The sequence below is a fragment of the Canis lupus genome, chromosome 13 (assembly GCF_011100685.1).
Source record: "Canis lupus familiaris isolate Mischka breed German Shepherd chromosome 13, alternate assembly UU_Cfam_GSD_1.0, whole genome shotgun sequence".
Classification (NCBI taxonomy): Eukaryota; Metazoa; Chordata; class Mammalia; order Carnivora; family Canidae; genus Canis; species Canis lupus.
The window spans coordinates 59,288,510-59,307,688 of NC_049234.1; the positions used below are offsets into that span (position 1 = coordinate 59,288,510).

Consider the following 19,179-nt stretch of genomic DNA (forward strand, 5'->3'; position numbering starts at 1 on the left):
TCCAGAGCCATGGTGTTTGCAATTCAAAGAGGTTGATTTCAGGTTTGCTTTGACACACTGCATCCTATAAAGGACCCATATAGCACAGTTTTTGTTTTTCCAACCCCCCCCCAAAAAATAAAAACAAAAACAACCCACAGATTCCTGACAAATAACAGATAATCTTGGGTTACAGGGTTATTTCTGGACTTGGTCTAGAATTTCGACAGTTTTTCACTCATTGGGAATCACCCGGAGAGTGTTCCTGGAAAGCAGTGATTTTTGCCTGAAAGAATTGCCTTGAGGATTCTGCTGAGCTTTTCGCTAAATGGGTTTTCCTACATGCTAGTAAACACTGCTCTTTTTACACTTGGAAATTTGGAAACTTTCAAGGTTCCAGCTTTTTCGACTACTACTCATATTAATGCTTTTAGGTTTCCAAAGCACGTGTAGAACTTATTAGCTTTCTAAGTCGTAATGGCCTATATGTTTCACATTTTCTATTTTCTTGTATATTCTCATGTTATTTCTATGATTGCAGGACGAACAAACATTATCATTGCAATTTTACAGATGAGAGAATGGAAGTAAAAGTTACAGGCCAATTACTTGGGTGGTCTTGCAGTGACTCTATGGGGTTAGAATTGGGTAACTTTCTTACTTTATTTATTTATTCATGAGAGACACACACAGAGAGAAGCAGAGACATAGGCAGAGGGAGAAGCAAGCTCCATGAAGGAAGCCCGACGCGGGACTTGATCCTGGGACTCCGGGATCACACCCTGAACCAAAGGCAGATGCTCAACCGCTGAGCCACCCAGGCATCCCCAGAATTGGGTAACTTTCAAATCAGGTTCTCCATCAGCACACCCAGGCTTTTAAGATACTAGTCATTAAAATAAGCTGTAGCACACAAACTGAGCCTGTAAAAAACAAAAAGGCCAGGCAACCGATCACCATTTCATGCTTCAGTGCTGGTTTCAGATAGATCAGGCTTTTAAATTTCTGGCTAATTAACTGGCTATTGGAAATCACATCATATAATTTATCAGAATTGCCACTATTTCACAACCTCAATTCATTTGTTTCCCCACCTTACAAGGTGGATTAAGCCCTTGACAGGTTCTTCCCTCCTGGGTTGGGAGAGGTCCCCAGCTTTATTCCCGGAGTAGTTGACTCTTCACCAGCAAACTCCTGCCCATCCCATTCCCTCAGATTTTCACTTCCTGATCAGGTTTCCTCTTGAAGAGTCAGCCAGACTCTTACAAAGGTAGGGCATCCTGTTTTACCTCTGATATTAATCCCTTACTCTGCAACTCTCTTAAGTCTGGTGTTGATTGGAATTTGTAGGGGAAATCTGCACTTGTGTGACAGAAGCAGGTGCTTGTGGACGCAGCTTAATGCACAAGGGCAAATACGTCTCTATCTAGTTGGACTCCTCGGAGCCTTTAATATGCTAATGTAAGAGATGAATATCATAGAATTTCTAAGATGTGTTTGACTACAGAACACTATATTATATAGAGCCTTTAGGAAATTAGAGATCTATATTTGAAACTTACATCTTTTAGTTATTAGGGTCCTTAATTTTTTGTCTTTCTTTTATATTTATAAAAGTGTATTTGCCTACTTCCTAAGAATATAAAAATTAGATGTTGCATTGGAAGGGTGTAGAAAAGGGCCTTGATAAAGAGTAGTTTTCCTTTTTAGAGCAATGATAATGGTATAATAGTTCCAGTGATTTTTTTTCTAGCTCTGTGATTTTTAAAACATTGCTTATAAGGTGGCTTTCGTGGCTCCAAAGTTGGTTTATCATTTTCCCAAATGCCCACAGGAAAAAAAGTTAAGGGAAACTTTATAATTCCATTATATACAGAAACCATCCATATTCTTAAAAGGCAACAAATGAGTTTGTTTTAGGAAGATCTCACCCAGAGAAATGGTTGTTGCTAAATGCTTAGTCATGGAGGCAGTGGGTAGGTCAGATTAATTCTGTTAGTGGTGATGTTTGCTTTTATTTTAGGATGACTGCCAGTCAGTACCTACAGGAAAAACCACTTGACAACTAATCTCAGACATGCTTTCATCAGAGAAACATAAAACCTCGAAATGTCATTTTTTTAACTTGAAAAATTTTTCCCATCTAAATTCTAGCTGTTATTTGGAATGGAAATAATCGCAAGTAAGTTTAAGATTAGATCTTTAAAATGGACCTGATAGAAAATTTCACGTCCCATAGAAAGGTATACCTACTTACCATTAACTTGAACGGAAGAGGCATTTACGGGTAAGGCTCTTGTGTTCCTTATCTTCTGATTTAAGATGCTAAGGATTTTCTCCCTTAGTAGGGCCTTTTGCTCGGTAGAGGGAAACTGGAACACCATAATGATATCTGCTTTCACACCATCTTCCTCTGGACTACAACATACAAGAGAAAGCTGTTTATTCAAAGAATAAATCAGTTATTATACTCTTTCCTGGATTTAATGCCCCTGAATTATATCTTAATTGCTAAAAGTGTCAAGGACTAATCCTTTGGTTTTGACATTCATTTGTATGTCACTGTCTGAACCAAGATCATTTCATACAATCCCTCTTCAAGTTTCCATTATGTTTTGAGTAGATTTTCCCCATTAATTTGAAGGCTTGTTATAGCGGTTAAGATTCACATATCAAAAAAATTTTCATCAAAATCATAAAATCTGAATATTGGAAGAAACATTAGTGGTCCATTTGGCCAGTTGCTCGTGTATCTGATACCTGAATCACCTCTACAGCATCCCTGGCCCTCTGACCCCAGTACAGTAATTAAAATAATAGGAAATTTGCTGCCCTCCTGAGGCTGTTTCTCTTTGCCCAGCTCTGATTTTAAGACAGTCCTTCATTTTGAGTTGAAATATGTCTCCTTATATCTTTCATTACAATAGGCTTAGGTCTACCAGTTGGGACATATATAAAACATCAAGTTCCTCTTCCACATAAAATATTTAAAGACAATGGCTTTCTTGGTTCCTGACTCTTCTTCAGATTAAACATGTCCAGTTCCTTGAACTTTTTTTCATATAAAAAAATTCAAATCCCTTTACCTGTAGTAGTCAGTTTTTCCTCTTAAATTAGGAAAACCAAACAAGTAAAAGTCTTTCAAAAAAATGAAATCTATGTATTGATCTGGCATGTCTCTTATTTTTACATTTCAAAAGACCCAAGCCATGAAAAGCAGGAGACCTAATTCTCCTGAATCCTTTGACTAAAAAAAAAAAAGGAAATCATATTGATTCTGAGGCATTTTATATATTGTGGTCCATTTAGGCTCTAGAATGTAAAGATACAAATAATCAGAATTTTATGTCAAATTGACAAATGTATGACCAAGTAATTTTCCCTCTTGAAACAGAAAGAAAACATTGTTTATGAGGTAGAATTTCTCTGGACCCACACAAAAACTTACATTGTGATAACGACCGTATATTCAAAGGAGTTCACAGACTGTAATAATGTTGTTAGAACGTTACAGTAAATCAGAATTTGAAAATAGAGGATATGAAATCCAGAGAATTTCTGCAAATATGTGTTTTTTATTTCCTAAACATTGTAGAATTTGTCCGATTTATATAATAAAATCCTTCTGGAGGTCACTAGCTATTTAGTAAAGATGTAAGGAACTTGGAATATGTCTTCCAATAAGGCATTAGTCTATTGGTGAGAAAAATTATTTCCTTTATGTAAATCTATCTGAATATGCTCATTTTTTTAATATGCTCATTTTTAAAAAGGGTGAGTCCTACAGGCCCATAGGTTTGCATCTATTATGTATTTATGTTCTGCTACGTGCTTTCCAAATAACACAACTGAAACCTCTGAGCAATTTATACAATTGATATGAGCCTTCCCCCTTTACCATAACAAACAGAAAATCTGTTAGAACATGAACATCTTTTTGTTTGGGCATGCCTCCTGGGGCTTCATTACAGGTAAAATTTATGATCCCATCCTGTAGTCAACTTTGCCTTCTTATTTTTGAAATGACACATCTGTCAAAAACAGACAACTTGGTAGGTTTTCCCATGGCCACAGGTTCTGGTAGTCTTGGGCTTTACAATCAGTCCATGGGGTTTGAGTCCTTTTTCTGTCACTTGGGGAACTTTGAATGTATCACTTAACTTCCTGTATCTTTGTTTTTGCATTTAGAAAATGATGGTCAGCCCTCTATATCTCCAGACTGCTATAGAGATACTATTCATGAGAAATCCTAGGCAAGAGCAAGCCCACAGAGGCAACAATATATGAGAGTTCCCATCTTTTTTTTTTTTTTTTTTTTGAGCGTTCCCATCTTTTTTGCCCTATATCCCTCCAGGCTGGGAGTCCACCTTTGCCCAAATATACATACGTCAGTCTGACTACTTGGTTCTTGATATAATGCTTGTTCAAGGCTGAATCTATAAATATCTCATCCACCTATGATTACAACAAGAGAAAAAGTCTGTGTTAATAAGATATTTTATAATAAGAATATCCTTCTGATTAAATACTAAAGCAATAGAAAAGAGTTTTAACATGAGTAATATTATTTATACTGATGGTTTTCAACTCTCACAATGAAACAATCAATGACAGATTTTTTTAAAAAAAATTATAGATACTGGAGTCCCTCTCTCAGAGTTTTGGATAAAATTGATCAGGAGGGAATCTAGGCATTCATATTTTTAAAAGCCTTCCCAGGTGATTCTAATGTGCTAACATAGGTATTTTGAATAGAAGATATCCTCCCAAATTCTACAGAAGATGAAGCCAAAAGACACAGAGCCAAGATGTGACATGGAGGGAGGCCTTGAGAGATGATGGAGACAACCTTGGTTGAGAGCTGGGTTTGAAGCCTATCCTGCTGCCTATGAACTGGGCAATGTTGGAAGTTCTTGAATCAATCTGAGCTTCAATTTCCTAACCTGTAAAACAAAGATATTGATGTGCTACTCATAGGGTATAAAGATTAAACACACATAAAATGCCGGGTATATTTTGGTAGTGAACTACATGCAGGTGGTTCCCTACCCCTCATCCTGGCATTGCCGTCTCAGATTTCCCTGCAGCTTTTTGGTTTAAGTACAGAGAATAGGCATTAGGGATTTGGGAGAGAGCCAATGATTTTTAAATGGTTGATTGTGGGCCCTAGGGTAAATCAGAGAGGAAGAAAGAGTAATATGGTGTTGCATATTTAGATCAAAGTTGTATTACTTAGTTTATATAACCAAGGAAGGAAAAGATAAGCTACGGTTTTTTGGTTCATTTGCACAGAATTTTAATTGACTGATCCAGCTCTGTGTGGCTGTGGTTTATCACACCTGGATTTTGGCTTGCATATCTCCTAGTGCCACTGGGTGGCAACAGTGTCATCTGAACTAAACGTTGAGCACTGCATTTCACACTTGGTAGAAGAACCAAAGGTACAAAAACCATGTCCTAAATCCTTAAGGAAGGAGCAGTCACCAACTTTCATTTGGAAAAAGACAAAAACATAAAAATTAATGAAAGGCTATTTCAGAGATCAAGGAACCACTGGGCATTCACAAATACTTAATTGGGACACAAAATATTCCTCATCTCCTTTAACCCTTACAATAACTGGTATGGAATAAACATTATTTTGATCCATATTTTATTTGAAAAGGAGATTGTAAATTTCCCTGGCATTGGGTGGATAATAAATTGGGAATTAAATTTAGATCTTCAATTTGCCAGTGTGTCTCTTCTCATTGATCGCACAGACTCTTTGTTAATTGTGATGTGCATTTTACTTCAAGTTCTTTCAGAGATTATGAAACAATAAGTTATAAAATAAACATTTGGTTGACTTAAGGTATAAAGCTTGTCAAAATATAATTTTTTAAAAAGATTTTATTAATGAGAGACACACAGAGAGAGAGGCAGAGACACAGGCAGAGGGAGAAGCAGGCTCCATGCAGGGAGCCCGACGTGGGACTCGATCCCAGGTCTCCAGGACCAGGCCCTGGGCTGAAGGTGACACTAAACTGCTGAGCCACCAGGGCTGCCCGTCGATATAATTAATCATGTATTTGTAAACCTGAAGATCAAAGGCAGTATTTAGAAAATAGAAAAATTGTTAGTATCCAAAATATATACTTATTTTCATTTACATAAGAAAAGCTTAAATGGACTGGGGAGGTGTGAGGTTTATAAACTAGAACTGTCTTGGAAGATACGTTTTTGCAGGAGTGGCATGGTTGTAACCATTTCTCTTCTTGTTACACATACCTAGTCTTGTTACAGTATCTGGGGGAAAAAATCCAAAAGGAAAGAAAAGGCAAAACAAAACAAAACAACCCAACAACAACAAAACACCAACCCAACAGGAAGAAAAGTGCTAAATATGAAAGGGAAGAAAAGTAAATGACAGTTGAGTATTTACAGAAGTTTGGTTTGTAATTATCCTCTGAAATTCTACCCACGATCATTCCTTTGGCTGTTTGTAATTGTTGGTGAAGGTATGAGATTAAGTTTTGACTATGTGTGACATCATTCTAAAGTCACATGGCTACTGAGAAGAGTATCTACACCCAGTGTCCTTCCCGTCTTTGCATGGTTCAGTTGTCTGGAAAGATAGAAGCTGAAAGAATGTCATTAACAAGAATCTAGGTATAAGTGACTTCAGTAATCAGAGAAATAAAATTTTCCTCTAATACAAATTCCAGGACCCTGCCCCTCTAAAGCCTCTTTGATTAGCTTGGGGTGAGGCCCAGGATGTTTAGGTGATCCAAGTAGCCTGAGGAAAACACAGAAATACTGCAGCACAGGGACTGGCTACAATAAAGAAATTTTCGAAGGGGGGAGATCAGAGAAAACATGAGCATAAACCTTATTGCTGAATGGATCTTATATATGAACTAACTTTCTAGGGACGAGTCACTAAAATAATTATTAATTTTTCCTAAAAGTTGAAAGCTTGCCTCATAAGGAACATTCTGCTGACACTTTGGCATTCTAAATGTGAAGAAGTTTTGTTTTTAAAAAATTGCATGTGGGTTTTTATAAATGTGTTATTTACACAAGCTAATAGAGAGTGATTTATAAATCTAACCTACCTCCCATTCTGGGGCATTTGCAGAGTTTGCTGGTTGAACTTAGTCACTTAACATTAAACACAGACCCCACCCCTTTCAGGGTAGTACTTCTTTATTTTGATGATGTTGAAATGCTGGCAGTTGCACTGAGATTAAGTTCTCAAAGGGCAATTGAACGTTAGTGGGGTGTTTAATGAAAGAGTTAGGGAGAGGCTGTAACTCCAACTAACAGACTGCGCCCAACCGTTCAGTTCTCATTCCTGACCCAAGTCTGTTTATACATGTTGCTTGCCTTTCACTGTCAGATGCTTCCCAACTTGACTTCTCTCTCAGCAACCCCAGTGTTTACATAGGAGGTGTTTCATGACTGAGACTGCAAACTTCAGAAAGATGCCACCAAAAATTGGCCAATGGAGTATAAAAACAGTTTATTTCAATGTCACACCACATGAGCACCAGAAATTAAAGAATCCACAAACATGCCATGAAGAAGACTTCAGATCCTGTTGCTGTCTCCTAATTATAATAAGAGTAGCACGCAAAGAACAGTATAAGAGATGCTTTAAACACACACACACACACACACACACACACACGTTTAGTCTTAAATAAGACTTAATTGACTTTGTGGTTATTCTTTATACCTCAGAGTAATCTTTCCTCTTCCTGTCTTAATTTTTCTTATCCCTTCAACTCCCTCCTTAACATAGTCATTTATGCAAATAAGTTATCTCCGTTACTATACTGCACACCCTGTATGGATCAGTATGGTGATTTTTTTCATGCCCTACAATATATAGGAATACAGCATGTTTTTGGAGAAAGAAAAGAAAGAAAGAAAGAAGAAAGAAAGAAAGAAAGAAAGAAAGAAAGAAAGAAAGAAAGAAAGAAAGAAAAGAAAGAAAGAATTTATCAGAAAGACCTGCATTTACTAAGAAATTTGCAAGAGTTTTTAATGAGCTTTTCATTAGATTTAGACTAATGCTTCTGAAGAAAAAAACAAATTGACTATGAATTACTGATGGGTACTCTTCCTCCTTTTGGACATTTTCAGGTAATTTGATTGCTTGTGGAAAGCTCCTCCATGATGAGACTACAATAGTTATAAGAGTAAGAATAGTCATCACAGTTGTGTGTCACCTGTTCACCAAGCACTAACTCCATTGTATTTGTGAGCTCATTTGCTTTTCTCATCAACCCTCTGAGGTGAATACTATTATTATCTGAATTATATAGATGAGGAAGTGACTTGCCCAATGTGACAAAGTAGTGAACCAGCTGACCTTGGGATGAGAATACACGTGTGTTTTTACTAAAGGCTCCTACCCACTGATGTGTAGCAGGTAGCATGTAAAGAGTCAAGAAACTGTTATAACACCAATCTGTTTTCTTTGCTCTCTAAAAATGAGGAATAAAATCTTGGTAGTTCTTACTGCAATTTTTAAAGTTGTATCTATTTATAATTCTAGATTTTTGGCAAAACCCAAGAATCAAGAAGTCAGCTATGAATAATTTTTCTAAACCTACAAAGAGCATGGCCAAACCTGAGCAGTAATGGTGTTTATAGGATTCTGAAGCTTGATAGCCTTCTGGATATTGAGTCATTTTGTGTTAAAAAAAAAAGTCCTTAAAAAAAAAAACAAAAAAACAAAAAATAAGACCTTGCCACAGTTTTGAACCCAGTGCTATGTCTATTAGATATGGCATTTGGATCCAGTGTCATATGGGGTCTATGGGTGTGTGGGTGAGTGCCATGGAAATATGACTTTCTGATTACTCTAAACCAGGAGGTAATGATCTCAACAAGTGGGGTGTGACACTATGCGATATTATCAAAGTTATTTCTTTGATTGTACTAGTCATTCCTCAGTATCTCCTTGTAGGATATCAGAAAGAAACAGATGGACATCTGTGACTCTCTAATCACACTTACCAAGCAACAATATAGTGGATAATCTTACTCCAAATTGGTTTTTATTCTTGAGATCGAGAGGCAAAGTAAATTCAGTAAATTAAAATGTTTACAATTAAGAGTGATAAAAGATAAATTATTAACTTGGTATAACACAAAAGCTTAGATCTCTGAATTACCATTTTAGAAGAGGAAAATATATAATTTGTGTCTTTTTAAACTGTACTAAAGATATTTAAACCAGAATACCTGAGGCAAAGAAAGGTCATTTTTTAGAAGGTTCCTGTTCTCTCCAGGTGTGCTGTCCTTGAAATTTCTAAATTTAATTATTCAGTGAGAATGAGAAAAAGAGAGGATATGAATCATTACTGTTAGACACTGTTATAGTTCCTGAGTGATGAGCAATAATCTAAATAGATTATCTAGTAAAGATTGTGCTGTAGTCTTTGTCAGGAAGTTTAGAGATGGTTAATATTGCTTCTTTTTTCAAAAAAAACTTTTCTCAGAAAACACCTATCCACATTTTTTTCCCAATCATGGATTGTTTATGCTAAACATACATATGCAGATATTTTTATCAACCTCCTTCCTCTATTATCATTGTTTCTGTTGTCTTCCTCCTCAAAGACCTGATACAGACAAGAGACAAGAAGCCAAAATTGGGGGGTGGTGCAGCAGCTTAGAGCATTGAGCGCAGCCTGCGGCCGGGGCAGTGATCCTGGAGACCTGGAATGGAGTCCCACGTCGGGCTCCCTGCATGGAGTCTGCTTCTCCCTCTGCCTGTGTCTCTGCCTCTCTCTCTCTCTCTCTCTGTCTCTCATGAATAAATAAATAAAATCTTAAAAAAAAAAAAAAAAAAGGAAGCCAAAACTGGTAACAAGAGACAAAGAAAGTCATTTTATAATGATAAAGGAGTCAATTCATTGAGAAGATATAATCATAATAAATATTTTACCTAACATTAGAGTACTTAAATAAATCAAGCAAATATAAACAGATCTGAAGAGAAAAATAGACTATACAACAATAGTAGAGGACTTCAATACCCCATTTTTAGTGTGGATCCATCATCCAGACAGAAAATCAACAAGAAAACTTTGGACTTGACCACACTTTAGACCAAGGACTTAACAGACATATATAGAACATTTCACCCAACAGCAAGAAAATACACATTCTTCTCAAGCACACACAGAACATTCTTTATGATAGATCATCATAGGTCACAAAACAAGTCTTAGCAAATATTTAAGACTGAAATCATACTGTTTTGTGACTACAATGGTATGAAACTAGAAGCTAGTAACTGGAGGAAAGCCAGAAAATTCACAAATTAAGCAATACACTTCTGAGCAACCAATGGGTCAGAGGAGAAACCAAAAGGAAAATAAATAATCTTGAAACAAATGAAAATGGAAACATATGCCAAAACTATGTTTGAACCAAAACAGCTCTAAGATATAAGTTCATGGTGATAAATACCTATATTGAGAAAAAGGAAAGATCTTAAATAAACAACGAACTTCACACCTCAAAGAATTAGAAAAGAAGAAAAACTATTATGCACCTGAAACTTATATAACACTATGTTAACAATAGTGGAATTAAAATTTTAAAAAAGAAGTAGAAGAAAACACAAAGCCCAGAGTTAGCAGAAAGAAGGAAATAACAAAGGTTAAAGCAGAAATAAATGAAAGACTAACAGACAAGAGAAAAGACCAACAAAACTAAGGTTGGTTTTATGGAAAGGTAAACAAAATTGACAAACCTTTGGCTAAACTAAGAGAGGGAGAAGACTCAAAATCAGAAAATGAAAGAAGGAATATTATAACAGATACTACAGAAATACAAACGATCATAAGAGACTACTGTGAATAATTATATACTAAAAATTGGATAACCTAAAAGATGGATAAACTCCTGGAAACATACAACCTACCAAGATTAAGTCATGAAGAAATAGAAAATCTGAACAGATCAATAAGGAGTAAGGAGGTTGAATCAGTAATCAAAACCTCCCAGTACAGAAAAACCCAAGACAATGGTTTCACTAGTGAATGCTACCAAATACCTAAAGAAAATTAACACTAGTTCTTCTCAAACTCTTCCAAAAAATTGAAGAAGGAAAGCTTCCAAATACTTCCAAATACTTGGATAAAGCTTCCAAATACTTGATACCAAAGCCAGATAATGACACAAGAAAACTACAGATTAAAATCTCTGATGAACATAGATGCATAAATTCTCAACAAAATTAGCAAATCATATTCAACAATATATTAAAGGGATGATACATTATGATCAAGTAGTATTTATTCCTGAGGTACAAGGATGCTTCAACATACACAAACCAATAAATGTGACACCCACATTCATAGAATGAAAGATAAAAATCATATGATTATCTCAATAGGTGCAGAAAGATCATTTGACAAATACAACATCATTTTATGATAAAAAATGCTCAACAAATTGTATATAGAAAGAACAAACCTCAACATAATAAAGGCCATCTATGGAAAGCCCACAGATCATAGCTTATATAATATTTCACAGGGAAACGTTGAAATCTTCCTCTCTAAAATCAGGAACAGAACCCTTAGGGTGCCTACTTTCACCACTCCTATTCAACATGTTACTGGAGTTCTAGCCAGAGCAATTAAGCAGGAAAAAGAAATAAGAGGCATCCAAATCAGAAGGAAATAAGTTATTTTTATTTGAAGATCTACGATCTTATATAGAGAAAATCCTAAAGATTTCACATATATGATCAGCTAATATTTAACAAGGCAGCCAAGAATACTCAATGAGGAAAGGGTAATCTCTACAATATATAGTGTTGAAAAGCCGGAAAACCACATACAGAAGAATGAAATAGGGCCTCTATACACCATCTCAAAAATAATTCGAAAGGGATTAAAGACTTAAACATAAGACCTGAAACCATAAAACTTATAGAAGAAATCATAGGGGAAAAGCTTCTTGGCGTTGGTGTGGCGACAGTTATTTGAATAAGACATTAAAAGCACGAGCAACAAAAGCAAAAATTAGTATGTGGGACTCCATCAAACTAAAAAGCTCCAGCACATCAAACGAAGTCACCAACAGAATGTAAAGGAAACCTAAGGAATGCAAGAAAATATTTGCAAATCATGTATCTGATAAAAGGTTAATATCCAAGTATATAAAGAGCTAGCTATCCCACCTCTGTGTATATATATCCAAAAGAAATGAAAAGAGGATACAGAAGAGGTATCTGAACTCCTATGTTCATTAGGGTATTAATTCACCATAGTTAAGATGTGGAAACAACCTAAGTGTTTGTGGATGGATAAATGGATAAAGAAGATGTGGTGTCTGTGTGCGTGTGTGTGTGTGTATACAAATGTGCATGCACACACAGGAATATTCAGCCACAAAAAGGAAGGAAATCCCGCTATTTGGGACAACATGGCTAGAACTTAAGGGCATTACGCTAAGTGAAATAAATCAGACAAAGACAAATACTGTATGATATCACTTAAGTGGACTCCAAAAAGCTGAATTCATGGAAACAGAGTAGGCTGGGGGTGGGGGCAGGGGTGTGGGAGAAGCAGGAAAATGTTGATCAAAGGGTACAAACTGATCTAATGTACAATATGGGGAGTATAGCTAATAGTAGTGTGTTATACACTTGCATGTGGCTAAAAGAATAAGATCTGAAATGTTCTCACCACAAAAGAAAGGGTAATTATGTGACATGATGGAGGTGTTACGGTGATAATCATTTTGCAGTATATCAAATCAACATGTTTTATACCATACAATAACACAATGTTACCTCTAAATTATCTCAATAAAGCTGAACACAAAGCCGATATCCGGAAATGAGGAAACTGGAGGACATACTTATAATAAATAAATCTGGCATGTTGCTTACGTAAAAGTTACCTAGCACAACATATGTAATTTTTTTAACATATGTAATTTTTAACTAACAAAATTTAAATTAAAAAAATAGGAAAAAAATAAATTTAAATATTAAATGGAAGAAGAATTGATGTAGAACTGAGCTTCCTATCTTAGCTGAGCTCCTTCCTGACAAGTAGAACAATTTAATAAAAGAGCACATGTTCAAATTGCCTCTATGGCTTCACATCTCCCCCTGTCATTTACCGGCTGAGGACCTTAATTTCAGAGGTTTCATTCTCTTATCAGCAAAGTGTAGATAATCATGCCTCCTTTGCACTGTTACACTGCAGATTAGACATGAAATATACAACAATTATCTTTTTCTTCCAGGATTCACATTAAACACATTGAAGGTAGAGGTGCAGTGATACACATCTTCCTCTTCCAGATATGCCTCATCTTTAATTACAAAATAAATTTAAGTCCATGTTCTCAAGTAAGGACTCAGCCGTACTCTACATCCAATTTTTCTAACTCTGAACGTGAAGTTTCCTGATAATGTCTGCTTAGTTTTCTCTCAAATCTTCCAAATCCAATTTCTTCTCTCTAGGCATAGGATCACAGCCCTCCACCAAGCATGGAACATCTTTTACTTCTCTTACCTTATGCAACTCCAAACTTTAAGACAAACACCTTTGCTAAGTTTGTTTGTCTTGACTCAGTTGACTTTTCTTGGTAGAGACACTTCCTGACTCAGTGTTGATCAGAGCCAGATCTCTTACTTTTGTCTTCTAATTCTTTTAGAGAATGTTTCTAATTGGTTTATGTCCTTGCATCTCTTTGTTTCCAAGTTCCTTGTTTCTACAGTTGTAGACACAAAGTATCAAGGATATTTTGAGAATCATTTTAGGCTCTTTTCTGGTGTCCTTGGGCACAGGAGCAGTATTTTTCTGGAAGAGACAACCTTAAGAAAATACCCAACTATTGGTATTGTTAATGCAAACAATGGTCACTGGCCCATGTTGACAGTGTAATTGAAAGCGACTAATGTGCCAGGGATAATTACTTGATATCTGGAATTTTGTGGAATTGTAGTTAGGAGTCAAATCACACAGATGAGTTTTAGGATTGACTGAAATTTATTAAGAACATGTAATCTCAAATCTTAAATGTTATTTACTAGCCGTATGATCTTGAGTAAATTAACTTTTTAGTACCTTGATTTTTCTCATCTGTAAAATTGTGATACTAATTGAACCTACCTCATAAAGTTGTTTTTGAGGATTAACTAAAATAATATATATATATAAGATGCTCAATGTAGTACTTGGCACTCAACACATATTACTTATTGTTCTGATATTACAAGCTTATAACTTTCACATTTGTAATGACCCTATAGTTTAAAAATATTTCCTGATATTTCTGAAATATGTTTCTTCAAATAAAGTACTATCTCAGCCAGTGACCCCACCCAAACTTATAATAATTAAAGTAGATGACTACCTGTTTGGGAGTGTCATGAATTACTGGTGTCTGGTTCTTTTAGCAGTATCTGAACATGAACTCAATTTACTTTTGCATCTCTGTTTGCCTTCAAATCAGTAAATCCCAAATTATGAGGAAGAACAGGACCTGCAACCTGTCTTTCTTGGCTGTCTAATTAGCACTCATATAGGGCAGAGACAGGAATCTGGGTTTTATTCATTGGGATTTTAGCAACAATAAACAGGAGTGGCTCAGGATGAGGCATGAACCTTTTGTGTAGTTCTTCTAAAGGTGACTGGGTGAGTGGAGGAAAAAGGATACCTGTCTCATTTAAACAGGGCTAAATAATACAAAGCCTTTCTTGACTATGGCAAACCTAGTTGAACTTCCCTTTCTTTGAAGTTATTCTGCACTTAAGGTCCTCAACATACAATTTAGTCCTTAATTATGTCATGCTGTTCAGTTTCAGGTGTGTCACTCTCATCTCTCCAAAGAGATTGGAAGCAATTTGAGGAGATAGATCATGTTTCCTTTTCTGCAAGACTCAAGTGCAAAGAAATGTAAAGAGCTGAACAATCATACCATATATTGGGAAGGAAGGCTGTTTAGTTAAATTGAGAAAAGTAGCTCACTTACATGGAAAATAAAACATGGGTCCCTACCTAACATTATACACAAAGGTGGACTTTATTTTTTTTTAAAGGTGGACTTTAGATACATTGAAAGCAAAGAAAATTGATGAAGATGATTATTTCAAAATTATGGATTTCTATATCATGAAGGATAACACGGTCCAAATTAATAGAAAACAGAATGGATAATTGTAGTTTCTACAACCAGCAAACTGTTCACATCTAGGAAATATAAGGAACTCCTGAAAAATAACAAGTAAAAAAATAACTCTAATAGAGAAACAGATAAAGCCTAGATATAGGCAATTTATAAAAATGAAAACTCAAAGGGCTATCAAGTATATTTAGTAGTGCACAAACTCATTAGTAATTAGAAAAATGTAAATTAAATCATAAATACAATATAACTTCTTGCTTGTTAGGCCGGCAGAAATCAACAAGCCAGATAATACCAAGCACTGGCAAAGATGTGCGGACATGAAAGATCTAAATGTGAGACAAGATTCCATCAAAATCCTAGAGGAGAACACAGGAAACAGCCTTTTTGAACTCAGCCACAGTAACTTCTTGAAAGATACATCCACGAAGGCAAAAGAAACAAAAGCAAAAGACAGTGTCTTGATTAGCCTAAAACAACAGCAGTGTTGACTATAAAATGTAAAGAAAACAGATTTTAAACTTTCTTGATTTATTATAAATGTTTCTCAAGTTCAAAGACTTTGTATATCAAAGACAGATTTTTTATTACTGCTTTTACATTGAAGAAGTTGTGTAGTCACTCAGGATTAGAGGAATAAAGGAAGTACTAGGGTATGTATCCAAGGTTTTTTTGGCATTCCTCAAGAAATGATTGCAAATGCTGTTTTCTAAGGTGCTGTGGATATGAAAGAATGGAGGATATATTTCAGCTTATGAACATTAATTAATATTTGGGGGGACAAGACTGCAAGATGGAACACAACCGTATGATTTAGTGAGAACTGAAATTATAGGTTATAACTCGATATTATTGCAATTATGGGCAATTGAGTATGCATAAGGGTAAAGATCAGATGGTGATTTGAAAACATGAAAATTGATTAGAGAAAGAAAGGAAATGTTTTGAACTAAAAAGATTCTTTGACTACTAAAACCAATACACCTGCCATTCTCACCCTTTTGAAATAACTGTATTCCTGTGCTTTCTTGTCAAAGGAGTTAAATTGAGCTTAGTTTTTGAGTGATGGTTCACAAGCATCCTGAGCAGAACTATTATATAACTGAATTTACTTTTTCCTTTTTGGGGGTAGTCTTGTATTTAGTTTTAACAAATTTATTAGCATTGCATTAGAATATTATGCAATAGGTATGGGTATTTTATCCTTATTAGCATGTCTGTGAGATAAAATGAATACTTGTGATTATCTTTCTTTCTCTCATATATTTTAAAAATATTTTAGATCTTAAAATGGGATCCTACAAATAAGTCATGTGGTTTTACAAATAACCACTTCTGATATGGTTAAACTCTACCATTTGGATGATATTATGGGGCAATGGGGGAAGCCATAAGCTGGGATACAGTTGGCCTCAGTTCTCTCACCTTCAAATGAGGAGTTTGAGTTAGAAAGAGTGGTTTATCAGAATTGCTATTTGTTAGAATGCAAATTCCTTTACTCCCCATCCCTGCCTACCCATCCCATTAGATACTGATTCAGTGGTCTGGAGTGGGGGCTTAGGAACCTTCAAGGTGATTTGGATGCAAATGGTCAGAAGATCATCTATTGAGAAATATTGAGTGAAATGATCCACAAATCCCTTCCATCTACATTATTTTACAACAGAAAGGATATCATTTGGCTTACCATATTCTCGCTCATCTCCCGTAAGTCCTTAAGTTGGTATGTGCTGTTTTGTTCAGAATGACTATTAACTTGTAGATCTGAAATTTTAAAGGTGCCATGATAATACTCCATTTTCTGGCCTGTGATACCAAGGAAAAGTAAGAAATCACATGATATGGGAATAGCTTTCAGGATCTAAGGCACAAATATAATGGGGCTAACATAAAGTGTTAAATTATTACTGAGATTTTTAAAAATTTACTTTCGTAATACTACTAATGAAAATGATAATTAATGTTTTATGTTAATAATAGCTGATATTTATTGAGTGTCTACCATGTTGTCAAACACTATTCTGGGTATTTTACATGTATTAATTTATTTGGTACTCACTCTAGCTCTCTAAGATTGGTGTTACCTCCATTTCACAGATGAAGTTAAGTGAGACTCAGAGGTGTTAAGTAACTTGCTCTATGCTATAATAACTAGTAAGTTGCCTGAGTTTAAACCTAGACAGTGTGGTTCTAGAGCTGGAACAATTAATTCAATTAATTCTTATTATGTCCCTTGCTGATGGACAATGAAATGTATACCACCTTATAATCAACTGGAAGTAGTAGTAATGAGTGTCCTTGTGAATTTTGATTTGTAATGGGAGAGCCAGGCCCAATAAGAAAGACAGGAAAAGAAAGGGAAACAACCTGTTTAAGGTGAGAGGTAAGAACATTGTGTAATTGGGGTGAAACAATCAGATCTCTGCTTGACTACTGGGAAAGGTAAGAAAACAGAGAGCAGTGGAGACTCCTGGGAAATCTCGTAATCTTAGGAGTATGGCCTTGGGGAGGCGGGTGGACAAGAAAGCTACAAAGAGTTAAATATAGAGAAAGATGAAGAATGAAGCAACCACAGAACAGTATCTCTCCCAGGGGAGCCTGAGTCAGGGAAGATAAAATGAATTTCCCAGCTATGGACCTAGGAAAGAAGGAGGGATCTCAGGATGGTACATCTGTGTGGGACATCTCCAGACTCTGTAGTGCTTTTTTGATCCCCCTGATACTTACCTATGCAATCCATATTGTTATCAAACCTTATAGTCATAATAAAGGGGTTTTTGTGCAATCAAATTAACTGACCTAAGAGTCTTTGGCCATTGGTGGGATTGTCATAGGAAGCCCAGAACCGTGTTCTTAAAACCTTGAAAGCTCCTAATGGAGTCTTCATCACTCCACATCAAGTCTGAGGAAGATGACAATAGATGAAACCATTCAAGTAAGCAGCCTGAGCTAGTTGTTTTATCATATACATCTGTGTGAGTGGCGCTATGGAGATTTGTCAAAAAATACTAATGGTTTGCAGTCTGTGCAGAGAAAGATGCAATTTTAGAAAGAATTCTGAAAAAAAAAAAGAATTCTGACATGCAGTATTTACATGATTATAAATATGCTAATTTTATTTATTTATTTACACAATTTTTAAAAATAGCTGAATATCATTTTGGAAAGAATAAAATTTTCTCTAAAAATAAGTAGCAAAATTCTATCATATCTATAGTTTACTAATTTCAAAATTCATTATTTCATTAGACATGTTTTTCTTTTGCCTTTGCAATGTTGGTGGATAGAATGATGAGTGAATGAGCCAATTTTAATAACTAATTTATCAGAGTTATTCACTTGAGTGACTAGAGTTCTTTATTATGATTGCTAGTAAATTTCAGTTACTATTTTTGATCTTTTGTGTAGAGGCGCAAAAGGATACTAAGTTGTGAGCTCTAGGTAGATAGGTACCTGGTCTGCTTTACTTAATACTGTGTCCTGAGTCATCCAGAAAGGTACTCATATATAATAGGCGGTCAGTAATTATTTATTGATAAAATGGTTGAATAAATTTAAAAAATTCTAAATGGGGGCATTTGTTGGTAAGTACAAATCTGTTTTGGGATGAAATTACATATACAGATGTACAAATGAAGGTTTGCAGAAAAATGAAATCAGACTGAGTGGAATCCATAATTTTTACATACCAGAGACTAACAAGTGAGCCAGAAGACCAATGGTTACTGCCACCACTGTCAGTAATAACACAGCAAGAAGGGCAATCATCCATGGTTTCAAATCTCTATTTTGGGTGCGAAATCCTACTGTTCTGCGAAAAAGAAAAGTCACCAGTTACTCTTACATTTCAACAGTTAAAGGCTTTCTGGTTCTCTTTTGGATAAAATTAGGTTGCTTTGGTCTGCCTTTCCCAGCAAGAAGACATTTGTCTTCAATTTTCATCAAGGTCATCTTGGTGTGAAAGAGGTGTTAAAAATATCAGGATCTGAGAATCCATGATATTTTTATGCTCCTGGTTTCTATTTCTGGAGGCACTGGTTCTCT

At 35.5% G+C, this 19,179-nt stretch overlaps 1 protein-coding gene across 1 annotated transcript in view; it reads right to left on the reverse strand.

Moving 5' to 3' along the window:
- Window positions 1-18,954, reverse strand: part of TMPRSS11A (transmembrane serine protease 11A) — a gene marked incomplete at its 5' end in the record, with an annotated part of 35,172 nt that extends 16,218 nt beyond the window's left edge. The window contains 4 exon segments of the mRNA XM_038555080.1: window positions 2,237-2,397; window positions 4,367-4,434; window positions 16,787-16,941; window positions 18,825-18,954. Coding sequence (XP_038411008.1) covers window positions 2,237-2,397; window positions 4,367-4,434; window positions 16,787-16,941; window positions 18,825-18,954 — 514 coding nt within the window.
- Window positions 18,955-19,179: the final 225 nt, after the last annotated feature.